General features: G+C 32.0%; 1 protein-coding gene across 1 annotated transcript in view; it reads left to right on the top strand.

Annotated features, from left to right (window-relative positions):
* Positions 1–26,792, top strand: part of LOC142321361 (peroxisome biogenesis factor 2-like) — a 60,401-nt gene that overhangs the window by 6,169 nt on the left and 27,440 nt on the right. Inside the window, exons 2-3 of the mRNA XM_075359384.1 lie at positions 12,860–12,937; positions 24,852–24,914. Coding sequence (XP_075215499.1) covers positions 12,860–12,937; positions 24,852–24,914 — 141 coding nt within the window. The remainder of the gene's footprint in view (positions 1–12,859; positions 12,938–24,851; positions 24,915–26,792) is intronic.

Below are 26,792 nucleotides of genomic sequence, written 5' to 3'. Positions count from 1 at the left end.
ATGATATAGCTGAATGTATAGTATCGTTCTATTCGTCAACAAGTGTTTGTAGTATATCAAGCCATTTGTAGTTGCCATATTCTGTGAATTTAGTCCACATTTTTGTTTTCAACGTTCTGTTGAAGCGTTCAATAATAGCAGTTTTTTTTATCTGAATATGTGGAATAATGATTTATGTTGTATTTTTTCAACAAGGATTTCCCTTGTGGATTATAAAATTCCTTTCCCTGATCTGTTTGAAAATGTTTCATTTTATGTTTTTTTCAATATTGGTTCCAAAGCAAACGCGACCTCTTTTCCCATCTTTTTCTTTAAAGTCACAGCGTATACAAATTTAGTAAAACAATCGATTATGGTCAACAAATATTTATAACCTTTATTGGATCGAGAATAAGGTATCATTTCAACTATATCTGCTTGCACAAGATCATCTATACCCTTTAATTCGTCTTTTTAGTAGGATAATTACATCTAGCTTGTGTAATTCTTTCGCTAATCGGCTTTAATTGACATGTATTCTAAAAAAAATAAAAATAAAATAATAAATTACTAGTTTTCTACTTTTGTTGTGATTTACAACGTATTAAAAGTTTTTTCATACAACAAATCCAACTTTTGTATAAAACCATCAAATTCCATATTTATATTAATATGATTACGTTTTCTTTTAAATTTAAGATCTTTAAAAGCAAGATTAAAAAATCGTATACTATTTGGATCTTTTGATTTTTGATAAACAATTTTAGAATTGGGACATATTTTTCTAAGTTTATTCAATGTATCTTCTTTAACACGAATAGCATAATACTTATACTCTTCGTCATCTTCATTTTTATCTGTAATTATAACACAGTTATCTATCACTTTCATCGAGTGGATAAAGTGAAGATAAATATGGGGTGGCCATAGTTTTATTTTTTTACATTACCATTTAATTCGTTAATTTGAAAGTTACGTTTTAAATTTACATCTATTATTTTCATTTATAAGTCTCTTATTTTCGAATTCTATATATTGCAACTTTGAATTTAGTTCAATATTATCTCATTTTGATATGACTTAAAATCTTTGATGATATACTCCTGTATAATTTTAAATTATTTATCATAGAATTCTTTTGATATCCAACATGCTAAATTCAAAATTAACTCTTGTCTTAAGTATGTACCAGAAATCCGCAAATCTAATGGATTTGTACCCTTTGAATCGACTTTAACCATATTTTGGAAGCTGGAATTCCAGCCACCAAATGTTTTTGAATAATACTCAATTAATTCTTTAGGTTCTTTATTTTGAAACTAATTTTTAAATTGTTTCTTACCATTTTACATAATTTTGTTGCGTTAAAAAACCTGTATTTGTATCAATAATTAGCTTAAAATCACCAAAGATACCATATGAATAATTGTCTTATCTGTTCATAACATACATCTATTAAACTCATTTTATCTCTGTATAAAAATATTTTTTCATCAACAATAAAATATTTTTAATTATTTATAAAATTGCAAAAATTTCTAATATTTTCTATTAATTGAGAAGTTTTAATTATTGTAATAATATTCTATTATTTTCATCTACAAATCAGAAATTAGTTAACATAATTGATTTTTGTTACTTTTTGGACTAATTACATATATAGTGTTTGGCCCATCGCATCGGAATTCCGAGTAACCAAAGTTTCTGAATAATAATGGATTAATTCTTTAGATTGTTTATTTTGAATCCAATTTCGAAATAGTTTCCCACCATCTTTACAGAATTTTGTTGCATATAAATTTAATAATTTTTAACAACAATAAAATATTAATTTTAAGTATTTTTAATTATTTAAAATTTCAAAAATGGTGTCCAATATTTTCTATAAATTGAAAAGTTTAAATTATTCATCTACATACCAGAAATTACTAAATCTAGTGGATTTGTACCCTTTTAAACGACTTTATATGAATTATTTTGGTCGCTTGAATCTGAGCCACCAAATGATTCTATTAATTATAAAATATGATTATTATGTAAAATTGCAAAAATGACTAATATTTTCGATAAATTGAAAATTTTAAATTAGGTTCGTAAATAAATCAAAAACCTACTATTATCATTAGTCTATTTGAATAAAAAAAGTTAATTTTTATATAGATACCAAAATGAAGCTTCGTAATAATAAAATTGTTTCACCAAATTCATCATCTACATTTGAATATAATGAAATGTATAAATCACTGTAATGATGATGAATATAATCTAATAATGTTAATTGATTCGATCTATTTTATTATTGATAATAATAATTTAGATAAAACAATAAATTTGAAAATAGATTGTCGTCAAAGAGTTTGTATATGCGACACTATTTTTGATGAGTAGTATGATATTGATGATGTAGTCATTTAGAAAAGAACTTGAGAGTGATTTATCAAAAGTTACTTTAGGACCGCTATTTTCTATATATATGTAACTTCATTAAGTTAATTTATGTCAATGTAATCACATTCAATAGTTTATTGAAAAATCATTTGTTTATATATATATATATATATGTCGGAGAGGCGAGGAGATTTGTCAGGGATTCAACGTTTTGTGTTTCACTCACTTTTATTATTACAAGTGGAGAATATATAAGACTATAATAAAGCTCAACCAATAAAAATGAGTAGACAACTCGTACAATGAAACAATTACAAATGATAACTATCACCCATCAATAACTCAGCAGTACACGAATCATAATATAAGATTAATTTAATTTAGAACTCAAACAATACTAAAACAACTTGCGATAGACCGAGGCTCAGGGAAATAACGAATTCGCGACCACCAGGACGTCCGTTCGATCTGGGCTCCAAAGCAAAACTACCCCTTCTCCATATTCTCAAATAATATACCTACTGCATATTTCCTTTTCCTTATTAATTTTATGATACCCCTATCGTCCTGGGATCCCGACTACGTTGACATCCATGTGCCTACCTAGGCCTAAGCCTACCGCAATAAAACAATTTAAACCTTATTTTACAAAACATTACAAGTAATAGTACATTTCTTAAAACTACTAAAAATACAGATATTCTAAAGAATATTCTCATCGTTTTGTCGGAAGATACTCCACTGTACTTTATTCTCCGACACGGCCATTCTGACAATCACACGCCCTCGGGTGTATCTAAAACACTGAGTTACAGTGGTATTTTAATTTTTGTTTTCAACTGACCTCGGTCATTATAAAGCGTTTTACAATAGTTAAAGTACAAAAGATAGATTCAGAAGTCCTCTCGAGTAAGAGAAATCCATTAATTATTCATTATCCTAAATAGTCATCGTACAGTACTCAAGAGATCGAAAAGCCATCAATCATTATTCCTTATCATTTAACTGTCAAATAAGATTTAATTTCCTCCACCAATAGACCTCTGCACTATCTCTAGGCTACCCTGTATGCCACATACAGTATCATGCATATTCTGTAGTTGCCACAACTACCTGCCCGACACATCATCAGGTGCCCATCGCGCCCTGATCAAACTAACATTAGCCACTAATTTAGTTTGCAGTTACGACTACACACTGATGCATGTGCGAAAAATAAAAATGCCAGGTCCACGACCTGCTGCCAGCCATTAGTGCATTGCGTCATTGGTGGTCTCTTTTTAAACCATAGTCCCTGTTTCAGGACCAACATCAACAGTCTCCTCGGCACAACTTTCATTGTCCGAGGAAACATCCAACTCATTAGGAATATAATTCTCAGGCATTTCTCTCAACTTATCATGACTATACTTATAACTTCTACTACTACTTAAAGATTTTAGTGTGTACCTGTCGGTATCAAGTAATTCTGTTACTACGAATGGACCTCTAAATTTCCTATCGAGTTTCGTTTGATTACGTTCTTCGTTCTTAATCAAAACGTGATCTCCTATTTTAAACTTATTAACCTTCGCTTTATTTTTATCAAATCTAATCTTCTCATAATTAGCATTTTCCTCTATACTTTCAATCGCTCGTTGTCTTACATTAGAGATATCAATTTCATTTTCGTTGTCATCAACTAACAACCCGTAAGGTCTTGCCTTCTTTATAAACTATATCGAACTGAAAAGCCTGTAAATAAGCCCACCACCTATGGACTCTATCATTAAGATCAATCTTATTTTGAGAAGATTTCAATGAATTACAATCAGTTACAACAGTAAATTGTCGTCCATGCAAGTAATGCCGAAAAGGTTTAATAGATTTAACAACGGCCATAGTTTCGAGTTCGTAAGAATGATACCTGGACTCGGCTGGGCTTGTCCTTTTACTAAAGTATTCAATAACTTTATTTTTACCGTCTACTTTATGCATGAGTATTGCTCCGTACCCATCGGTATGCAGTTCTATAGGGTAATCCGGGTCAAAGATAATTAAGACGGGTTCGTTGGTCAAAGTATGAATTACTTTTTGTCGGGCGTTTTCATGTGTCTCAGTCCACTCAATATATTTTTTACCTGAGGTAAGAGCATATAATGGTTTCATGATTTGTGAAAACTTAGGGACAAACCGTCGGAAATAAGATGCAAGGCCAATAAACTGTCTAAGCTGAGTAACGGTCCTTCGAGCGGGTAACATTGTCAAAGAGTTTATTTTACGAGGGTTTGGACGAACTTGTCCTTCTTGAATCTCATACCCAAGGTATGAAACAGATGTTTTGAGAAAAGAACATTTTGAAAAATTAAATGAGAATCCCGCATCTATAAGAATTTTTAATACCACTCGAAGTCTTTCAAACGCTTCTTCTACCGTATCTGCAATTATCAAAATTTATAATTTCGAATTTACTACATTCATTTACTACTTTAGATTTACAGATTTTAAAATTATTTTGAGAAATATTTACTTCAAAACCCAAGCTCAAAATTTCTCGACCAATTAAAATATTATAACTCAAATATTCATCTGGGACAACGTGAAAAAGAATCTCTAATGTAAACAAATCCATAATTACAATAGATAAAATTTGCATGCTACAATTTACTACAACATTTCCGATGTCGTTCAAAATTATTAATTCATTAATTCTACGTCCAGAAAACTTAATCGCTATCGATTCCTTTATTAATGAGCATTCCGCTCCTGAATCAAAACAATATGGAAACGACTCACCAAGATGGTTTAGAATACCAGTAGGAGCTGCAACTGTGCAAAGATTCACACGGCGTTCGACGCTACCAGTCTCCTTGTTGTTCCCTGGACCGCTACGGCTGCTACCTGGAGCCGTACAGTTTGGCGCAATATGACCAGCTACCCCACATTTGAAACACGTCACATTGCGCGATGAAGAGGATTTTCTAATAGACACAGTTCTGCTGCAGAGCACCAAGCAACCGAATCCGATCCCGCACTCTCTGGATTAAATCGTGGTAACGCAACACTTTTCTTTGTCGATAATGGCTTTTGCATACAACACTTCATAAACTCAAACAATGTATTCCACTGATCAGGTGATGGACCAGATGGAGACGATCCCACTTCTGATGTCGGAGAGGCGAGGAGATTTGTCAGGGATTCAACGTTTTGTGTTTCACTCACTTTTATTATTACAAGTGGAGAATATATAAGACTATAATAAAGCTCAACCAATAAAAATAAGTAGACAACTCGTACAATGAAACAATTACAAATGATAACTATCACCCATCAATAACTCAGCAGTACACGAATCATAATATAAGATTAATTTAATTTAGAACTCAAACAATACTAAAACAACTTGCGATAGACCGAGGCTCAGGGAAATAACGAATTCGCGACCACCAGGACGTCCGTTCGATCTGGGTTCCAAAGCAAGACTACCTTTTCTCAATATTCTCAAATAATATACCTACTGCATATTTCCTTTTCTTTATTAATTTTATGATACCCCTATCGTCCTGGGATCCCGACTACGTTGACAACCATGTGCCTACCTAGGCCTAAGCCTACCGCAATAAAACAATTTAAACCTTATTTTACAAAACATTACAAGTAATAGTACATTTCTTAAAACTACTAAAAATACAGATATTCTAAAGAATATTCTCATCGTTTTGTCGGAAGATACTCCACTGTACTTTATTCTCCGACATATATATAAACATATATATATGATGATATATCAACATATGATGCTTTAAATTGTCGATGTATATAAATACGATTCTGTTCCTTCAAAATTTAAGTTTAAACATTCTTTCCTTCTAGAATATGATGATTATAAATATAGGTAATGGAGATAGATTCTAGAATAAATCTACAGTTGATTCGTTCTATTCTATTAATTATGATATAGATAATGATTGCGAAGAAATACATTTGAAAATAGATTATCGCTGTTATCATAAATGGTTCACTGTTTTAGATAAAGACTATTTCTATGATATAGATGATGTAGTCATTTAGAAAACAATTTGATTATGATTTATCAAAAATTATTTTTGATATTGATACAATCACTGGAATTGATATAAGTTTAACTTTTTAATAATTTATTAATTTTTAGTTTTTTTTTTATAATTAGAGAGATATGAAGGAAGTACAACAAAAAACAAAATTCCCCATTGTGAACGCAATGACGGGATATGCATTCAAAAAACAAAGTAAACATAGATCTCTCTTACCAAACACTATTATGCGATCCATCGAATTGTGGTAGAACAAATGTAGTTTTTATTTAATCTTTTAGGTCAAGAAAACGGAGGAGTACGTTTTCAAAACTTGTACATTTTCTCAAAATCAATTCATCCACCGCTCTATAGAATGCTATTGAATTTGATTGATGAATCCTGAAATGGGCAATTATGAATATACTGAAAACGAGCAAGTCCCTCACTCGGAGTCGATTGAACCCCATTCAATAATGATTTTTGATGATGTAATCAAAGAGAAACAAAATAATATCGGTGCTTATTTTGCAAGGGGTCGTCACAATAAAATTGATAGTTTTTATCTTTTTTTTTGTCTTCAGTCATTTGACTGGTTTGATCAGGTATCCAAGATTCCCTATCTAGTGCTAGTCGTTTCATTTCAGTATACCCTCTACATCCTACATCCCTAACAATTTGTTTTACATATTGCAAACGTGGCCTGCCTACACAATTTTTTCCTTCTACCTGTCCTTCCAATACTAAAGCGACTATTCCAGGATGCCTTAGTATGTGGCCTATAAGTCTGTTTGTTCTTTCAACTATATTTTTTCAAAATGCTGCTTTCTTCATCTATTTGCCGCAATACCTCTTCATTTGTCACTTTATCCACCCATCTGATTTTTAACGTTCTCCTATAGCACCGCATTTCAAAAGCTTCTAATCTTTTCTTCTCAGATACTCCGATCGTCCAAGTTTCACTTCCATATAAAGCGACACTCCAAACATACACTTTCAAAAATCTTTTCCTGACATTTAAATTAATTTTTGATGTAAACAAATTATATTTCTTACTGAAGGCTCGTTTAGCTTGTGTTATTCGGCATTTTATATCGCTCCTGCTTCGTCCATCTTTAGTAATTCTACTTCCCAAATAACAAAATTCTTCTACCTCCATAATCTTTTCTCCTCCTATTTTCACATTCAGTGGTCCATCTTTGTTATTTCTCCTACATTTCATTACTTTTGTTTTGTTCTTGTTTATTTTCATACGATAGTTCTTGCGTAGGATTTCATCTATGCCGTTCATTGTTTCTTCTAAATCCTTTTTACTCTCGGCTAGAATTACTATATCATCAGCAAATCGTAGCATCTTTATCTTTTCACCTTGTACTGTTACTCCGAATCTAAATTGTTCTTTAACATCATTAACTGCTAGTTCCATGTAAAGATTAAAAAGTAACGGAGATAGGGAACATCCTTGTCGGACTCCCTTACTTATTACGGATTCTTTCTTATGTTCTTCAATTATTACTGTTGCTGTTTGGTTCCTGTACATGTTAGCAATTGTTCTTCTATCTCTGTATTTGAACCCTAATTTTTTTAAAATGCTGAACATTTTATTCCAGTCTACGTCATCGAATGCCTTTTCTAAGTCTATAAACGCCAAGTATGTTGGTTTGTTTTTCTTTAATCTTCCTTCTACTATTAATCTGAGGCCTAAAATTGCTTCCCTTGTCCCTATACTTTTCCTGAAACCAAATTGGTCTTCTCCTAACACTTCTTCCACTCTCCTCTCAATTTTTCTTTATAGAATTCTAGTTAAGATTTTTGATGCATGACTAGTTAAACTAATTGTTCTGTATTCTTCACATTTATCTGCCCCTGCTTTCTTTGGTATCATGACTATAACACTTTTTTTGAAGTCTGACGGAAATTCCCCTTTTTCATAAATATTACACGCCAGTTTGTATAATCTATCAATCGCTTCCTCACCTGCACTGCACAGTAATTCTACAGGTATTCCGTCTATTCCAGGAGCCTTTCTTCCATTTAAATCTTTTAATGCTCTCTTAAATTCAGATCTGAGTATTGTTTCTCCCATTTCATCCTCCTCTACTTCCTCTTCTTCCTCTATAACACCATTTTCTAATTCATTTCCTCCGTATAACTCTTCAATATATTCCACCCATCTATCGACTTTACTTTTCGTATTATATATTGGTGTACCATCTTTGTTTAACACATTATTAGATTTTAATTTATGTACCCCAAAATTTTCCTTAACTTTCCTGTATGCTCCGTCTATTTTACCAATGTTCATTTCTCTTTCCACTTCTGAACACTTTTGTTTAATCCACCTTCTTTCGCCAGTTTGCACTTCCTGTTTATAACATTTCTTAATTGCCGATAGTTCCTTTTACTTTCTTCACACTAACATTCTTATATTTTCTACGTTCAACCATCAGCTGCAATATATCGTCTAGAACCCAAGGTTTTCTACCAGTTCTCTTTATTCCGCCTAAGTTTGCTTCTGCTGATTTAAGAATTTCCTTCTTACCATTCTCCCATTCTTCTTCTACATTTTGTACCTTATCTTTTTTACTCAGACCTCTTGCGATGTCCTCAAAAATCTTCTTTACCTCCTCTTCCTCACTAATTCCTACTACATCCACATTTATCCTATTTATTTCCCTTTATAAATTTTCTAGCCTACCAACCTTTTTTAAACTTCTAACATTCCACGCTCCGCTCGTAGAATGTTATTTTTTAATTTTTTGGTGACCCCTTCCTTAGTAGTCCCCACCCGAGATCCGAACGGGGGACTGGTTTACCTCCGGAATATTTTACTGAGGAAGGCGCCTCCATCATTGCTATATGAAAATGCAGAGCCACATTCTCTTGGAAAAAAACATCTGTAGTTTTCCATTGCATTCAGCTGCGCAGTACTCAGAGGACTAAGTTATGCTGCTTTTATCTAGCACAAACATATACTGAAATACCAAAACAACTCGTACGTGACAATTGTAATTTTTCAATTTTTATCAAACGACAATTTGAATTTAAAACACATTACGATGATCATGTAAACGTTGATGATTTTAAATCGATGTGTGATCAAGCTTGGAACACAAATCTATATAGTTTCTAGTTATCGATAAAAAGAAAGATAAAAATAAAGGTCGATATAGAAACAATATCGGTAAATTCATCATTGTTGAACGTAACGTTTAACGTAATGTTTAATGTTAATAAAATAATCGTGTTTAATTTTATTTTTTTCTTAGAACAATGAAGAAGGAGAAACAAATGATTGAAATCAATAAGCTTAATAAAGATTTTAAACGTAAACATGCAGCCTTTATGATGAGTTTGGCTGAAGAAGAAGCTTTATTTTCTAAACGCTTCAAACCGATAATAGATCCTATAAATGAAATTAAAGAAAAAGTAGATAGACCAAGACCACCTCCAACCGATGGAGAAATTGATATAGATAGAGTAGGACTTGAACTGGGTGATATATTGTTACCTTATTTAGAAGGCATCAAGATAGGCGTGAAAAGAGTTTGTTAGAACAAGATTTATAAATTACAGATGAAGAAGAAGTAGGTGTAGGGCATTCAACTGTGTTATCAGAACAAACTCAATCCGTGTATACAATGCCAGACCCTCCATTTACACAAGTTTCTGACATACAAGAAACAATTACAAGTGAAGAATATAAAGAAGTTATAAAACCGTATTTAGATATGTTAAAAACAGGCCCAAAAGTATCAATGGATCATGTGTATGGTGTAAAGTATGATAAAAACACAGACGCTCGCGAAAGAGTGCGAAATATGGGAATTTTGCTTGTAAATGTGTAAATGGCTGCGTAATGTGTAAATCTCTCTATAGAGTAAGTGGGCGTGGCTTAAGTCACGTGATTAGAATGCTGCTTTCTAACTGGCTACTCTGCTAGAACCTACCATCTATATCTACTCACCTCGGCAAGAACATTTAAGATGCAATCCTCTGTACCAAATCCATTCATGAAGCCATACTGGCCTCGATTTAGAAGTGAGTTCATATCGATGCTTTCTCAGAGCCGTTCCACGACCAGACTTTCAAGCAACTTGCCGATTACCGGCAAGAGGCTGATGGGTTGATAACTGATGACCTCACTCGCATTCTTTCCTGATTTTAAGATCCCCTTCACCAAAGCCACCTTCCAACAAGTTGGAAAGCAACTTAGGCATCCCGAGAACAGTCTGCCAAGCGGCTCTCTTATGACAGGCAGCAGATGATAGAAAATATCCGTGTCAAGTTGGTCAGTCCCCGGTGCCTTTCTCAGTGCTATTCAAGAAACTACTCAATCTACATCTACAGTTTTCACAGTCCGTACGCCAGGGAATGGTGTCTCACCCGCCCTGACGCGGATTTCTGCTTCACCCTCTGGAGCATCTGGAAACAGAGTATTCAGGAACGCCTGGTAAGTCGCCACAGATGTTACAGTGTGGTCACGACCACCAAACCCGCATCAAACACTAAACAGCACGTGCAGTGACTTTGGCCGGTAACATGACTTCGCGAGCTGCCAGGGGTTGCGCTGCCTTTCGTGGATGGAGTCTTGCCAATCTTGCTTTCTTGATGGCATGAATATACTCATTACGGGCGCGCCGGTAGATCCTCAGACCCTCAGCGTGCAAGTCATCAACCATAATTCGCGTTAGGGGCGACGCTGGTATCTTCTCCTAACAGATCTAACTCTTGCACGCAGCATGCTAAGGTTTAACCTTTTCCCAGGTTTCCGCCTGCGTTTAACAGACGGCTCCCCGAAAGCAGCGGTCATGACGGCTCCAGGCACTCTCCGATCAGCGGACTGGCCACTATCTTAAGGGTCCGTCCATTGGCCGAGGCCGCCGTAGCACCCTATCGCAGCTAGTCTTCATGGCCCGGCCGAATTGTTCAGCCATCAATTCCACCTCCTTCCTGTTCTCCCTGCGGCATTCCAACCCCTGTAAGGCAGCCGCACATTCGCGCCGCAGCCCGTCATGATCCAGGCCCCTTAGGTTATAGCGTCCCGAATCTGGAGCTCTTGGACCGCCACCGTAAGCTATCTCATTAGCTGTGAGAAGAGCTGTTGGGTTCGGAAGCTGGTTCCCGGCGAAGTCGGGGAGTTGCGGCTCGTCGATTGAAGTCCGACCAGCCTTTCCCTCAGTGGCAGTGGTGGCCCCCCAGAGCCCCACTGTGTCGGGTTGGCATCGGTCGTCCTTCGCCGGGGCGGCCGAGGCGGTTCTCCCCGAGCGATCCCACGCTGGGCCGGCTCCTGCTGCTGAGTCGATTGAGGGCTCCAGATCGCTGAGGGCGATTGAAGCCCGGCGAGCTGGAGCTTGAGCGGGAAGGTAGCGTCCGCGTCCAGTGGTTCCCTCGATGGGCCACTGCCAGGCCTGCTGCTCCTGTGGGGATGTGGCATACGCCAGGAGGCCCCACATTGAGCCGGCCAGGGAACTTCTTCTGTCTTCTTCTTGTTCTTCTTCAGGTGGTGTTCGACAATGAATTGAATTCACTCTCTTGGTGGGCCGCTCTTTTATTCGCATCTGAGTTGCTATACCGTTCGCCACTGATATTAAATTAGGCTTATATGTGGTGGTAACAATATATATATACAATATAAATTTAAATATTCTCATTAATCAATGTTTTTTAGTTATGACAGAGATAAAGAAAGTCAAACATTTATAATCTGAGTAGAGGAGGCTGTATTTAAATATCTCAACTTGTTTGATAAACAGAGAGGTTGTGTAATGTGTTGTCAGATTGCTTTTTGCAGAGGTGTTTATTGTTAATGAAGTTGTTTTAATGTATATTTGTGTTGTGTTGAATATATATTATATATATTAGCGTTAGGGTCATCAGCCCTAAGGCCATTACATTTATAATTACAGAATTACAGTCAGTTCCTTTACAAAGCTTACCTTCCGGGAGGGGGCATACTTTACCATTTTTAATATACACTTTCCAATTATGATTGAGTCATGATTGATTACCAGTTAATGATTTAAACAAATAACATTAATGTTTTCCTAATAAACCATCATGTTCCAACTAATTATAATTAGTAAGATTAGCTCATCGCCAGAGGAAGAAATATACTCATGTTTATAAAATTGCACTTAATATTATTATAGTATTAACAGAATTTGATGGTTTAGAAAAGTGAAATGTTGTTGTTTTTATGTAGTTATTTGAATGATTATAGCTATATGCATTTTAAAGTAGTAATTTCTTATTGATAATTTATATATACAGTGTTATTTGTGAAAGATGCTTGTCTCCAGTTATTATAATGAATTAGATTTTTTGTAGCTAAACATTTTTCAGCAGTTCATGTAATCATAACTATAGGAATTATAAACTATAATTATTACTATTATATACTGTAGGAATTCTTTAATTGAAATAATTTGGTGGTTATATATTTTTTTTCTTTATTACAGCTAGATGCTGTGAATTTGGATAAAGAAACTCACACTATGTTAAAAGATCAGTTATCAAAGGCAACTAAATTCTTGTCGGTGAGTATTTTTATCATTTTCTGCTTAATATGGAATACATTTGCTGATAAATTAACTATTTTATGTTAATTTATCAGTAGATGTTATTTCACTATACAATATCATATTTCCTTAGGTAATCTTTGTATAATTAAAAATAATCATAATGAATTTATATTTACAAGTAATGTTTTATAAGTCTGTGCAGAAATAAAGAAGCAGCAATTTTTAGAAAAAAATCCTTTTTGTTTCTGAACATAATCTCCTATCCATACGATTCACTTAGTTAATTGACGGTAAAATTTTTCAGTCGTATTCCTATTATAAGATTTATCAAAGCTTTCAAAGGCTGATATTTTGGCAATGATTTCATCACTTGTAAATTTCTTTACAGCTAGTCGATTCTTCATGTTTGGAAACAATTATTCCAAAGTCGCTAAGATCAGTAAGTTGGAGGATATGGATGAATATTGTAGGATAATTCAAATAATTTTTCTGTTGCAAATGCAGAAGAGAAACCCAGTGAATAAGAATTTGTTTTGGTAAATGCAGTAGTTTTTTTTATTGTTATTTTCTTATTCAAATGATACTTTTTAGTTTTTTTTTAATCTCTGGAACTACCATTAGTAATTGTTTCAGATGATATGAATGACAAGTTTTGTAGCACGTGAAAATGCCATGCCTGACCTGATCCAGCGATTATTGACCTCACTCCTGAAAGAGGACCAGATAGGGTATGATTTTATTAGAGGCTTAATAAATTTATGAATTTTTTCTTGATTTTTAAGTAAATCAAGAAAACTGTAAGTAAACTGAATCATAGGACAAAATTGTCGTCGTTTTAATCAGCACTGGTTTTGTTGGTATGAGGATACTATTTTTGGTATTTAAAGACTCGATCGAGTCTTTAATGATCTCATCTCAGAGTCTAATTGAAGATAGATGTAAGTATGTGAAACTTTTGGTGTTAGAGGAAGGCGTGGGGATCATGTTTCCACGAATCGGTTTTTTGATAGTTGAGTGTTGAAGTTGATCATATTTTGCTAATTTTGAGAAATGACTATCAAATGCAGTTGTAAGTCTATTTTAAATTGTGACGTTGGCTTTTTGGGAAGTTACAAGGTGTGCTCAAAAAGTAACAAGAATTTTTGTTTTTTTGAAAGAATTTTAATTATTCGCCTACTTTAATGTTATCCTTTTCAAAATAGTCCTCATTAGAAATTATATACTTATGCCAGTGCTTTTTCCAATCCCGAAAACAATTCTGGAACTCGATCTTTGGAATAGTGTTTAGCTCCTTCAGCGATTCACTTTTAATCTCATCTAAGATTGTAAAACGACGGCCCTTTAAGGTCCTCTTTATTTTTGGGAATAGAAAAATGTCACACAGGGCCATGTCTGGCAAATATGGCAGCTGGGGTATTATTACAGTGTTGTTTTTGGCTAAAAATTGACAAACAAGTAATGAAGTGTGAGCAGGCGCACACTTATCATGGTGCAAAGCCATGAATTGTTTTGCCACAAATCTGGGCTTTTTTTTCGGATTGTTTCACACAAATGGCATTGAACTTGCAGGTAATACTCCTTATTTGACCTTGTGCCAAGAACTGATGATGCACTGTGCCATTAAAATTTAAGAACACTTTCAGTCTTGGTAATCCAGAATGCCTCCACTTTCAACATCATATCCGTAAACCCATGTTTCATCACCTGTTAAAACATGTTTCAGTAGTTCTATATCACTGTTGACTTCGTTTAGTAACTCCTGAGCAACTTCCATTTGCTGATTTTTTTGTTCAAAATTCAACAATTTAGAACATATTTTGCACCTGTTTCATACCAAAACATCCAAAAACATTTCATGGCATGAGCCAATTGTTGTATCCCAACATCATCAGTGACTTTTCTGATTGTGATTCGGCAATCATTCATAATCATTTCTTTCACTTTTTCCATGTTTTGATCAGTTGTTGATGTGCTGGGGCGTCCGGGGCACTCATCATCTTCAACATCTTCACAACCTTCTTGCAAATACTTATACCACTTGCAAACCCTTGTTTTACTCACAGCAGACTCACCAAAAGCAATATTTTAAATATTGCTACACTTTATTCCATTCTTATAGCAAAATTTAATACAAATTCTCTGATCCATTATTTAAACAAATAAAAAATCGCTGATCGTACCAAAATATGTGTTATCCTTTTGACAGCTGACAACAGACTTAAACATCCAATATGACTAAAAATGTACAGATATGTTTTAGACATGTTTACCAATACAACAATGAAAAATTCTCGTTACTTGTTGAACCCACTTCGTATTTAACAGTGGAAATTGTTGAGTATTATTATTTCTAAGTTGGCACTCAAATAACAATAATTTCTAATTAAAAGCTTTAATGAAATTACAAACATCGATTATTAAATTATCTTATCCTTGCGACTCCTTATTTAGCTGATTAAGTTTTTCTGTTATATGCACTAAAAAACATAGGTCTAACAGCCAGTCAACAACACTTAATTCAGGAACAGATTCTTGTTTTTTGTTCATAAAAATATCTATTTCCTCCCGTAAATAAAAAAAAATTTTTTTTAATGTTTCCATGACTTAGCCATCAGATTGGTAAAATATACATATTCAAAAGATAATTTGCTAAAGAATTCTTTGAATTGCCAATGCTGAAGAGCATGTGAATGATATCTTAATTTACTATCTTTATAACTATGTTCGTAATGTGACTCATGGATAATACTTGAGCACATAAGTTTTGTTGATGTATCAAACAGAGAATAATAAAAATTGGTTTTAATGCCTCTTCAAACTAGCTTATCCATAAGTAATTTTACAGCTCCCTTATTTTTACCTACCAAAGCAGGTGTTCTATCTGTTGTTAATCCAGAAAGAGCCTGAAAATTTAAGCTATTTTTGGCTAAACACTTTTCAATCACCTGGAAAACATCTTCGCTAGTTGTCTAGTCTTTTAAATTTAAAAGATTTAACATTTCTTCTGTCACTTGGAATGAATCATTCACACACGAATAAATATTACAAGTTGAGATGTGCCTGAGATATCTGTACTTTTATCGAATGCCAAAGAATATGCTTTGAATTCGTTAATTTTATCTCACAAAGTTACTACTATTTCAGCTGAAATGTCATTGGTGCGATGACATATAGTTTGGCGTGAAAAACTGATACTTGAAAATAGTTTGTTTTTATCTGGCAAAACATCTTTTATAATCACTTCCAAACAGTCCTTCACCAGTTCACCATCTGAAAATGGTTTCATTTTCTTTGCAGTCAACATGGCAACAGAATAACTTGCTCTGACAGTGGTTGATGGTTGCTGTAATGATTAACCAAACATAATTAGCTGAGCTTTCAGATGTGATTTAAGCTCAGTTAACTTAAAAATTTTTGCTTCTTTACTGAAATTTACATATTCAGTATGTTTTGTCTCGTGATGCTTTTTAATGTTATGTTCCTTAAATACAGGAACTGTCTCTCTACAAATTAAACACACGTTAATATTGAGTTCTGCATTGTGATAAAATAATCTTTTTCCCAATGATCATTAAATTTCCTGTTTTCATCAACAACTTTCTTTGAATTGATGCTGAACTGTTAAAAAAATTTGCAAATAAATGCCGGTTGGAGAATATTGGTATATTACACAGAGCAACAAAATTGGCTTTTTTAAGTAAATTTTGTATTCTTATTTTCTAATAATGTATTAATATTACTTATAAATACTAATATTTAATAACCTTTTTTAAACTTAATGCAAATAGTGATCACTTGACACTTAAAAATTTATAATAACTTTTATCAATTTAACATTTGATTAAATTCTTACTAATTTTTTATTTTACTTGCATTAATTTTTACAATATACTCATTCGAATAAATTTCAGAATTTCTTTGGAAAAGATTTCTTCAGATGTCACATTTATTCACAGTTGAAGTGAATCTTTTTCCAACGAGCCATCTCTTCAGTTTGAAAGAGGAAGTAATCACTAGGAGCCAAATATGATGCATGTAGAATTACTTTGAAGCATTGGTCTTGAGTTTTGCAACAACAACGTGTGAGCAGGAGCATTATCTTGATGAAAGAACACATCTTTTTTCTTTGGCCAAATGTGAATGTTTAGCCTAAATAGCACTCTTCAGTTTGTCGTGTAGTGAAGCTTAATACTCTCCAGTGATGGTCCTGCAAACATTGGGTAGTCGATGAGCACCATACTACAAGAACCCAAAAAACTGAAACCATGTCTTTTCGTGCAAATGGAACTGTTTTCACTTTAAAAGAAAACAGTTTAAAACTTTTAAAAGAAAGTATATTATAACAGCTGAAACTTCAGTTTTATTCATTTTTTTTTAATTTCAAATTTGCTCACTTTACTCAATCGCCAAATACAAGCAACTAAAGCCAAAAGTGTCTGAAACTTTGCAGGATGTAATCTAAAGTCTTCAAATTTTCTTTCTTTTTCTATATAGAATTACTTTCATAGTTTCTTCTCTTTTAAATAAACTCTTCTCTAAGCACCATAAAACAATATTCTTAAATCATGCTAATATTTCCTCTTCGCTGTTGTCTACATTGCTTTTTTATAATATTAATGAAATTTTTCTTACTTTTTTTCACTATTAGCATCAAGGTTTTTAGGGAAAAGCCAAATTCAAATTCAGAAAGTGCACTATCAAGCACATCAAATAAAATCCCTGAATTTTTTCAGCATGTTTAAATTTTTTTCTTATAATTTTCAAGAAATTTTTTAATAAATTCTTTGAAACAAAACTCTTATATCTTTCTTTTTCATTTGCTTTATTTCAATCTTCCATATTTTTTTTAATGCTTTGTCAGTCGGAAATTTCTCAAGATCATCTGATGAAGTAATTCTTTTAAATTTTCCCAGTTTATGTAAACTTTCTTCTTTTGATAATGCTTTTGCAAATTGTTTTATCAATTCAAGCTTGATGTGAAGGGGAAGCAAAAAATCTTTTAGTCATTCAAACTTTTTACATTTTTAATTTAAGGTTCTAATTCTTTTCACGGCTTTTTTCCAATCTACTATTGACTTGTATCTTGGAAGTTTCATTCACATTAGAATCATTGTTAGTTAGTATATCATCATTGTGCCCTCTCCCAAGAACCGTGGAAAGTACAGGGTGTAAACAAAAAAATCAACATTTTAAAGTTAATTTTTATCTTTCAACTTTGACTTACAGTAATGAATCACAAATAAAATGAGAGAAACACAATTTTTTTCCTAGTAATTTATTATTATTTTATTATTTTTTTCAATGTAAGCACTTCTTGTCATGCAGTGCACATCCAACCATTCATTCTACAAATCAACACTACATACCTCATTCGAGAGATATTACAACAAATTAAAATCCTGATATTCTTTTTTGTACTCCCTGTAATTTAAAATTACCATATATCATCGTTGAATAATTCTTTTTAATTACTTTGGTGAATGTTAAGACTAGATTTATAATATAACATTCATTCACATACACTGAATATTTTACAGGTATTGGAATAAAATTGTTGCTGTTATAGGTCAGTACTGCTGTGTAAAGACTTTTATTTATTTAAAGACTAAAGAGTCTACATGTTCATAGCAACTTACATTTAGAACCTCTTTATTAAGCCATGAATATTTAATAAAAAAGGACGTATGATAAAAGTATGAAGATCTTTTTCTCTACATCTAAGATAAGATAAGAGATACCAGGGATCAATAATTTGATCAATAAATATACAAAAAAAATTATTTGATAAAATTTTGTTGATTTTTTTTTTAAGCATATTTTTTTAAAAAAATATACAAGGATCACTTATCATATTTTAAACAGTTTTACCATTGTCTACTTATTAAACTATAAAGTTTTTTTAATTTATTTAAATTTAATTAAATTCAAGAATTTAATTTACAAAATCAATACTCTTCAGTTTCTTTGTTTTATTAAGTATTATATTCCACATTGTTTAACAAAAAAAGTTTACTTGGTTATTCATTTTTGGATTCTACACAGAAATATTTAAGTGAACAAAATATTAAATGAACAAAAATTAATATTAAAATGAAAAAATTGCAATTTCCCTTTTGTTTCTTCTTTCCACCATTTTCAAAATTTTAAAGAAAAATTTATATTTGTATTACCTTAATGTGGAATATTATTTGGAACATTGTTTGAACCAATTTTTTCTAATAAAGAATTACTTTTAACACATTCACAAATTTCAAATTGGTGGCCGCATTAGTTTTTTAAACTTTTACATCTTAGTAATTGTTAGTTTTATCAAAATACATTTGATTAGGTAAAATGTCAATCCTTCCATTTTAAACAAAATGATGCTTTATTTTGAAAATTGGTCCACAAACAACCGAATTATTAAAGAAAATTGATGACAATTTTTAACTGATTTCATCTTGCCACTATTAAATTAATTGAATGTTAACTTGAGTGTTTTTCACATTTTTAGCACTAAATAAATGATGGCTAATTAAATTTATTGTAAATAAAGTAACTTGCAAAATATTATTTACTTTGCAAAATGGTAATCTCCAAATACGAAGTAGTAATAAAATACAGTTTCTCTATTTGTAATTGTTTAGGCTTGTGTTATCAGAGATGCATGAATTGTTACATGTTTCCTGCCAAGACTATTTAAAAATTAACCATTATCATTTCCTAAAAAACTTCCTACAGATCTATTTGGATAAAGCTCCTAGTAATTAGGAATAAAATAGTTTTCTATGATAGTGCCCCACCACTCTTCACTATCAAAGTCTGCCAGTACTTGAACAATCACTTCCCTAAAAGCGGATTGGTCCTGCAGAGCCAGTAACAGGGCTTGTAGGATCACCTATTCTAAACAAATTAAGTAGATTCTGCCTTGGGGAAACCAAAAAAATATTGTTTACGTTACACCAGTGATCAATGTTGAACATCTACAACAAAGAACTGAAAAACATTTTTGACATCACAGTTTTTAAAAGAATCAGATGATTGTTAAAAAACCAACCACTACAATATGTTACCAATGATTTATTGTTTAAATTCTGTTTTCGCACATGAATAAATTTGCTGTTTATTGTAATAACGTAAATTTTATTAAATCCTATTATAAATAATTCTCACATAGTCATTGTTATGAGCAGTTCTTTTAAAATTGTGGAAAACAATGTTATTAATAATTAATTTATTAATTATTAATATTTATTATTAAATAATAAATTAAATATTTATTATTAAATATTATTATTTATCAACTATTTGTTTTTAAATAATACCATAATACCATTTTGCAATGTAAATAATGTTTCACAAATTTCTTTATTTGCAGTAGTTTAATTAGCATCAAAAGTATGTACATCATTAAAGGTTATTCAAATTAACTTTGATTATTTAATTTATATCGCCACTATTAATTTAATTAATAGTGGTGAAATAAAATCCAGCTGAAAATTATGTTATCGATTTTCTGTAATAATTTGGTTGTATATCAACCGATCTTCAAAAATTAGGATTCATCATTTTGTTTGCAATAGAAGGCTTAAACTTTAAGCGAAACAAAAATATTTAGATGAAACTAGCAATTACCGAGATATAAAAAATTAAAAAATTGATGTGGCCATCATTTTGAAATTTGCAAAGGTATCTACACTGTAATTTTTTTTTGTAATGATTCCTTAATTCAGTGTTTCTCAACCTGTGAGGCATGCTCCTCTAGGGGGGAGGGCATGATAACACTAAATTGGAGGCATGAGCATATCAAAAAGTTAATATTAAAAAAAATTATTAATTTACTGAAAGGAGGGCAAAACAAACTACATTCTAATATAACAAATAATAAAGTGCACATTTACACTGATATAATATACTTATAAATAGGATTGTATCAGTACTGCACAATATGTTTAATAATTAACTTACCGATACTAAATTAAAATCAAATTTAATAATAATGATTCCCTTGGGCCTGTCTTCAAAATTTTTTTGAAGAAATGGTTTAAAAGGTTTTTTAAAAGAAAGGTTTAATACTAGAAATAGACACAGTGAGTTGTTTTTCTATATTTAACTGAAATCCATTTTTTGTTTTCAAAGCAGCCACCACAGAAAATCCGGTTTTGCAAAGGTACATAATAGCATATGAAATGCTTTTCAAAATACTTGACAAATACTACATCAAAATACTCAAAATAGATTATTATTGTATATATTGTTATTATATGAGAGGGGGGTGTGAAAAATTATGATTGCAAATTGGGTTACAAATACTGAAAGGTTGAGAAACGCTGTCTTAATTCATTCTTGAGATATACATTTTTCTTTAATAAACATAAAACAACAAACAGAAAGAAAATACTATTTTTTCATAGAAAACGTTTTGTTCATTTTTATATTTATAATCCAGAAATAGACATCCAGGTTCGCTTTTTTATTGCACCCTGGATGTTCTTCAATTTTTTTTTTGTGTGATGAATTAATTTATTATTGAGGCTTTACAAGCTTGTACATGGGAATAGGGAAATGGATTTTAAGCAGATGAAATTTTTATTTTTTATAACATGAAAAATTCCACATCCGACCAGAATTTGATTCCAGTATCCTTGGATGAAAGGCCAAGATGTTATTACTTCGCCATGGAGATTGACAGGTGCCGATCTTCATGGTGATAATTTATGCCTTAAATTTATTACTTAATTATTGACTGATTTTGTATTTCATTATCAGCCATTCTGTATTTTATTACTTTTGTTGTACTAGATTGTGTGCATTACATTCTTTTACATTGAGTACACAATGCGGAATTCTGTCTTCAGTTTGGTTTGAATTGGTACAGAGAATTGCTATTGTTTTTGGTGATGATGTGTCCAAAAATGTTTCTTACGTTTATGTTACACTTTATTATTTGTTATTGTAATTTTTTTTACGGCTGTGTCCTGCGCAGGTTCAAGATTCATGAATTTTCAAATTTTTTGACTTTCAAAATTTGTTCATTTCTTGTTTACGAGGTTTTGTTTAATTGTTCATTTCTAAATTAGTTGTATATTTAAATACTATGTTATTTCAGTAACATTCTTTTTTGAAAATTTATTTATCTTTTATAGCTTTTTATCAAAATTTTATTAATGGTTTATATAGTTTGAAACGGTCTATGGTCATAGATTGAAACATTCTATGGTCATAGTTTGAAACATTCTATTGTTTGTCTTTGTCATAGGTGGTAGCGCTTTTGCTTTATCTTTAAAATAAAAAAAATAAAACCTTCATGTATTTGCATCACCTCTTGTTTTTGTATAGTAATTATTACTTAAAAATAATTAATTCTTTTTTATGAAAAAAAGTTGTGATCATGGTGACTGTACTTCTTATTGGTTGATTGGGATAAATTAAATAAACCAAACTTAAATAAACAAATTTTTAGGTTAAAAAAGCTGTACTTCATTACAGAGCATGAGTCCAGAAGTTCGTGTTGTATATTAACTAATGAGTAATTGGCTCGTTTTTCTTTCATAAACAAATTTACCTTGGTGTGCTCAAAAACTTGGCCTATTCTTACCTATAACTATTACAACTGCAAATCTTACAATGCTGTAATTGTTTTAAAAAAACCTTACAAAATTCATAACACTATAATATTAATTACTATTCTGCATAGACACGACCTAATATCAGAGTCATATGTTAATAAAGGAGTCCAGAATATAAGCAGGAAAATTAAAAATATGTGTTAGCATTTAAAAAATGTATTATTAGATGTAAGGTCATAGATTTTAAATAAAGAATGGATTACATTTCAGTGGTTTAGGAAAAAAGCTTTTAAATAGATTTATTGTTGATAGAATAGATGTTATAATTAACAGGTTTAAGCAAGTTGAAATTTCAATTATTTTGAAAAATGAGTTCACATTTCAAGTAGAAAACTTGTAATCAAAGCTGATGTCAGCCTCAGGCATCAGCTGGACATTAAAAATTTTAATTATTTCCTCAGCGATTAATCTATATTTAAACATACAGAGTGCTGTTAAGGAAAAAAATGAAATTAATTTATTTTTATCTGGTAGGTGAAAGACAGACATCATTCCTATCTAATGCCTCTTCCGATCTTGCTTTTCTCCATTAAGCCATTTACTACTCAAACTTTCACTTCAATTATTTTGTTCCACCATAATTCATATAAAATTAAAAATCATAGCATATAGAAATTAAGTAATTAAGATAATTAATTTATTTTTATCTGACAAATTGAGTTTCTTTTATTAGCATTAATGAACATCGGTTAAATTCAGACAATGTAGATATTCTTCATATTTTGAACGGTTATAAATTGGCTGATTATTATGTTAGGGAAAATAATTTGATTCTTGACAGATCTGCAATCTTGGTAAAAGATACTTTTACTTCTTCAGTTGTAGTCAGTGAGATTTAAAAATTTATTGTGAAAGTAATACATTTGAATTGTCAGCTGTAGAAGTGAGTAGCTCTCAAAAAATTTTTATATCTATATACAGGGTTCCAAATTAAAGTACTTAAAGTAGAGCTGCTATATACTGCAATTTGTCAAAGATCATTAGTCCAACTGCATCAGCCATGCTGTACTTAAAAATAAGTTATGAAAGTACAGGGTGATCGAAATTTGTGGTTATCCTCTTATTTAGAAAACAGATCGCAGAAAACTATTTTGAACAATACAGGAGGTGTATGTGAATCAAAGTGGAAAAAATAAAATTTACGGTCCCACAAGGTTTGATTTTAACATCTCTTCTTATTTACTTGAATAAATTTTTTTTAACTCCAAAGCAAGATCACTTCTGTACGCTGATGATATTTCAGTTATTACAAAAAGAACTCCAAACAAGACCTAAAAAATTGAGGAGAAGAAGTGATTATAGAATTGGAATAATGGCTTAAATGAAATAATCTAATGCTCAATAAATCTAAAACAGGGCTGACACAGTTTACATCTGAGTCCAGAAATAATAGTGGTTCAGTATTAAATGTGGATAGTGAAAAGACTGCCTCAGGGAAGTCGGTGAAATTGTTTGGGGAAAGGTAGCATCGAGAGGGCATGTACATAACCTATCTAAGAATTATAATAGAGTTTGTTTTAACATGAGCTGTTCAGCAAAGGTGAGAAATTTTGAAACAAAAGTGGTAATATACATGGGATTTTTTATCCTTTAGTAAAATTTTGATTTCTATGGGGTATATCAAAATATATTTAAAATACAGAAAAGATTGATGATACTTTTCCTAGACTGTTTAAAATAATGTTAAAGGTTTATTGTTAAAAAAAATACTCATCCATTGATGAGTATTTGAACTATGACCTACCACTTACACTGTTAAATGTGTAATAATTGTGATGTTTATGTGTAATGTGTATATTTATTTATGTTAGTTTTTATGTTTTATTGTATGTTCTTTAATTTTTGGGATTTTACTTGTCACTAGTCATCTGTTTGAGCAGACATTTGGTGGTATTAAATGTTTTAAAATTACAATAATTATTATTATTTAAAATGTTAATATGAACTGAAATTACTATTCTTTTTTATTTTTTGCTTGATGATATCGCTACATAAGCTTGAAGCTTGTATGTGAAATATGGAAATGTAGCATATGAAAAATGCCATGCCTGAGCGGGATTAAAATCCAGAACCTCCCGATAAAAGGCCAAGATGCTACCACTCGTGCCATGGTGCTGCTTTAATGAAGTTTTCTGTTATATCCCTTGATGTGAAGCGATAAAGAAGTTACCTGTATGAGAATACGGATAGAAACGTACTTGTATGTTTGATATGATCTGTAAATTGTGTAATTACCTAATCTACTTATCTGAATAAAATAATCTATCCAGTAATAATTTTTGTTTTATGATGAATTCATTTAGATTTTGTTTGGTTTTTAGGCCAGTTTTCTTGTAAAATGGGAAGCAGAAATGGATGCGCTTCTCCGCTATGGAATATGGAGAGTGAGTTTAGCTTTGTAATTATATTTTATTCATTCTAAATATCTTATTCATATTTTACGTTTATACATTTTTTGTTACTGAAATAATTTGTACTGTGGGATGGACGATATATTTACCTATTTCCCTAGAATATGAAGCAAAGGTAGTATGATTCACAAAGGTTGTGTGAATATTTTATGTTCCTAAAATATTTTTTTAGTTTATAAAAATCAGTATCTTCATTAAATTTCACATCTTTGTTCTGTAAACAAGTCTCCCGTTGGCTCAGGTATTTGTGTAGTGTACCATTGGCTTTCCATTCTTTTCTATTTTCAGCTAATCTTTTTTATATGAACATAATTTATTGCTACCATAATATCATCAAACAGTTTCCATCTTCATCTTCCTCCCCTCTCTTACCATTTACTGTTCCCTCTAAGACAACCTTTAACAAATAGTCCTTCCTTAACGCATGTCGATCCAGTATCGTTTTTTATCTCAAAATCTGCACTAGTGATCTACCACCTCTCATTCTCTCTAACACCTCATTATTACCAATTCTGTCTGTCCATGTCCACTTTATTTTTTCCATCCTCCTCTAGATCCACATTCAAAAGCTTCTAATCTTTTCTCATCTTTCTTGTATAAAGTCCACGCCTCCATCCCACATAATGCTACACTCAATATAAAATATTTGGCAAGTCTTTTCATCAGATATTTATCAAGCTTACTACAAAATAAGCTTCTTCTTTTATTGAAAGCTTCTTTTGACATTGCAGTTATAGTTTTTATTTCCTTTATGTATCTCATATCATCACACGTAATGCTCCCAAGATATTTAAAGGACTCCACCTGTTCAATTTCATTTCCTTCTAGGTTGAGTAACATTTTTTATTATCCTTTCTGACCATCGTACATTTAGTTTCTTATTACTGATTTTCATAACAATGTTCTTACATATCTAAGTTCATCAGCATTCCTGTAAATGTCTTGATATTTTCTGGTAGCAATACCATGTCAGTAGTGTATAAATAGGAGTACGGCGTCAGTTTTGCCCTCCCCTTCCGCGGAGAGCGCTAGTGTCGCGTCCGCCATGTTGGTTTTCCCTTTTGTCCCTGTGGGAATTTCCCTTTTCCCTGAGCGGAATGTTTGAAATTCTGCAGGGTAGCCAACGTTGGTAATACTTGTTCGCTTTGAATATTATTTATAATAATTAATTCAAAGGTTGGTACCGCTGTTGATCAGCTATTGTGTACCGGTCGGTTTTAATTAAATAAATAAATAATATTTAAAGTGAAAAAAACCAGGTCGGCTAGGAATCGAACCTAGACACGGCGGGACGCGACTGACTGACTGACGCCTTAGACCACTCAGAGAGCGAAATAAGTTGTATATAAGTCGCGGTCGACGACGGCGGCGGTGGCGGGCAGTCCAGCCGCCATCTTGCGACGTCACACCTGGCGCGCAATACGGTACTCTATTTGTTTTGCAATCGTAGATGATGGATAGTAGTACGTCTGAAAAAAATATATAAAATATTAGTTTAAAAAAAATAATGATCATATTATTGTTGCATTTCCACACCACCCAAGAGGTAGCAACCGCGGCGCGTTGAGATTTTTTTTTGAGTGAAATCTCTCCCCGATAGTCCTACAAAACACTCGTATAAAAAAATCAAATGATTTAAAATATAAGCTAAAAATTAAGTTAGATATTATAAAAATTACTCCGAACAAAAATAAAGAGAGACTTGAATTCTGTGTATAAAAAAATGGTCGCATTTCCACACCACCCAAGAGGTAGCAACCGCGGCGCATTGAGATTTTTTTTTAGAGTGATATCTCTCCCCAGTAGGCCTACAAAACACTCATCTACAAAAAGTTTCTTCATGATATGTCT

The sequence above is a fragment of the Lycorma delicatula genome, chromosome 3 (assembly GCF_047948215.1).
Source record: "Lycorma delicatula isolate Av1 chromosome 3, ASM4794821v1, whole genome shotgun sequence".
Taxonomy (NCBI): domain Eukaryota; kingdom Metazoa; phylum Arthropoda; class Insecta; order Hemiptera; family Fulgoridae; genus Lycorma; species Lycorma delicatula.
Note: the sequence above shows the minus strand (reverse complement) of the source record. Positions and strands in the feature narration are given on the sequence as shown.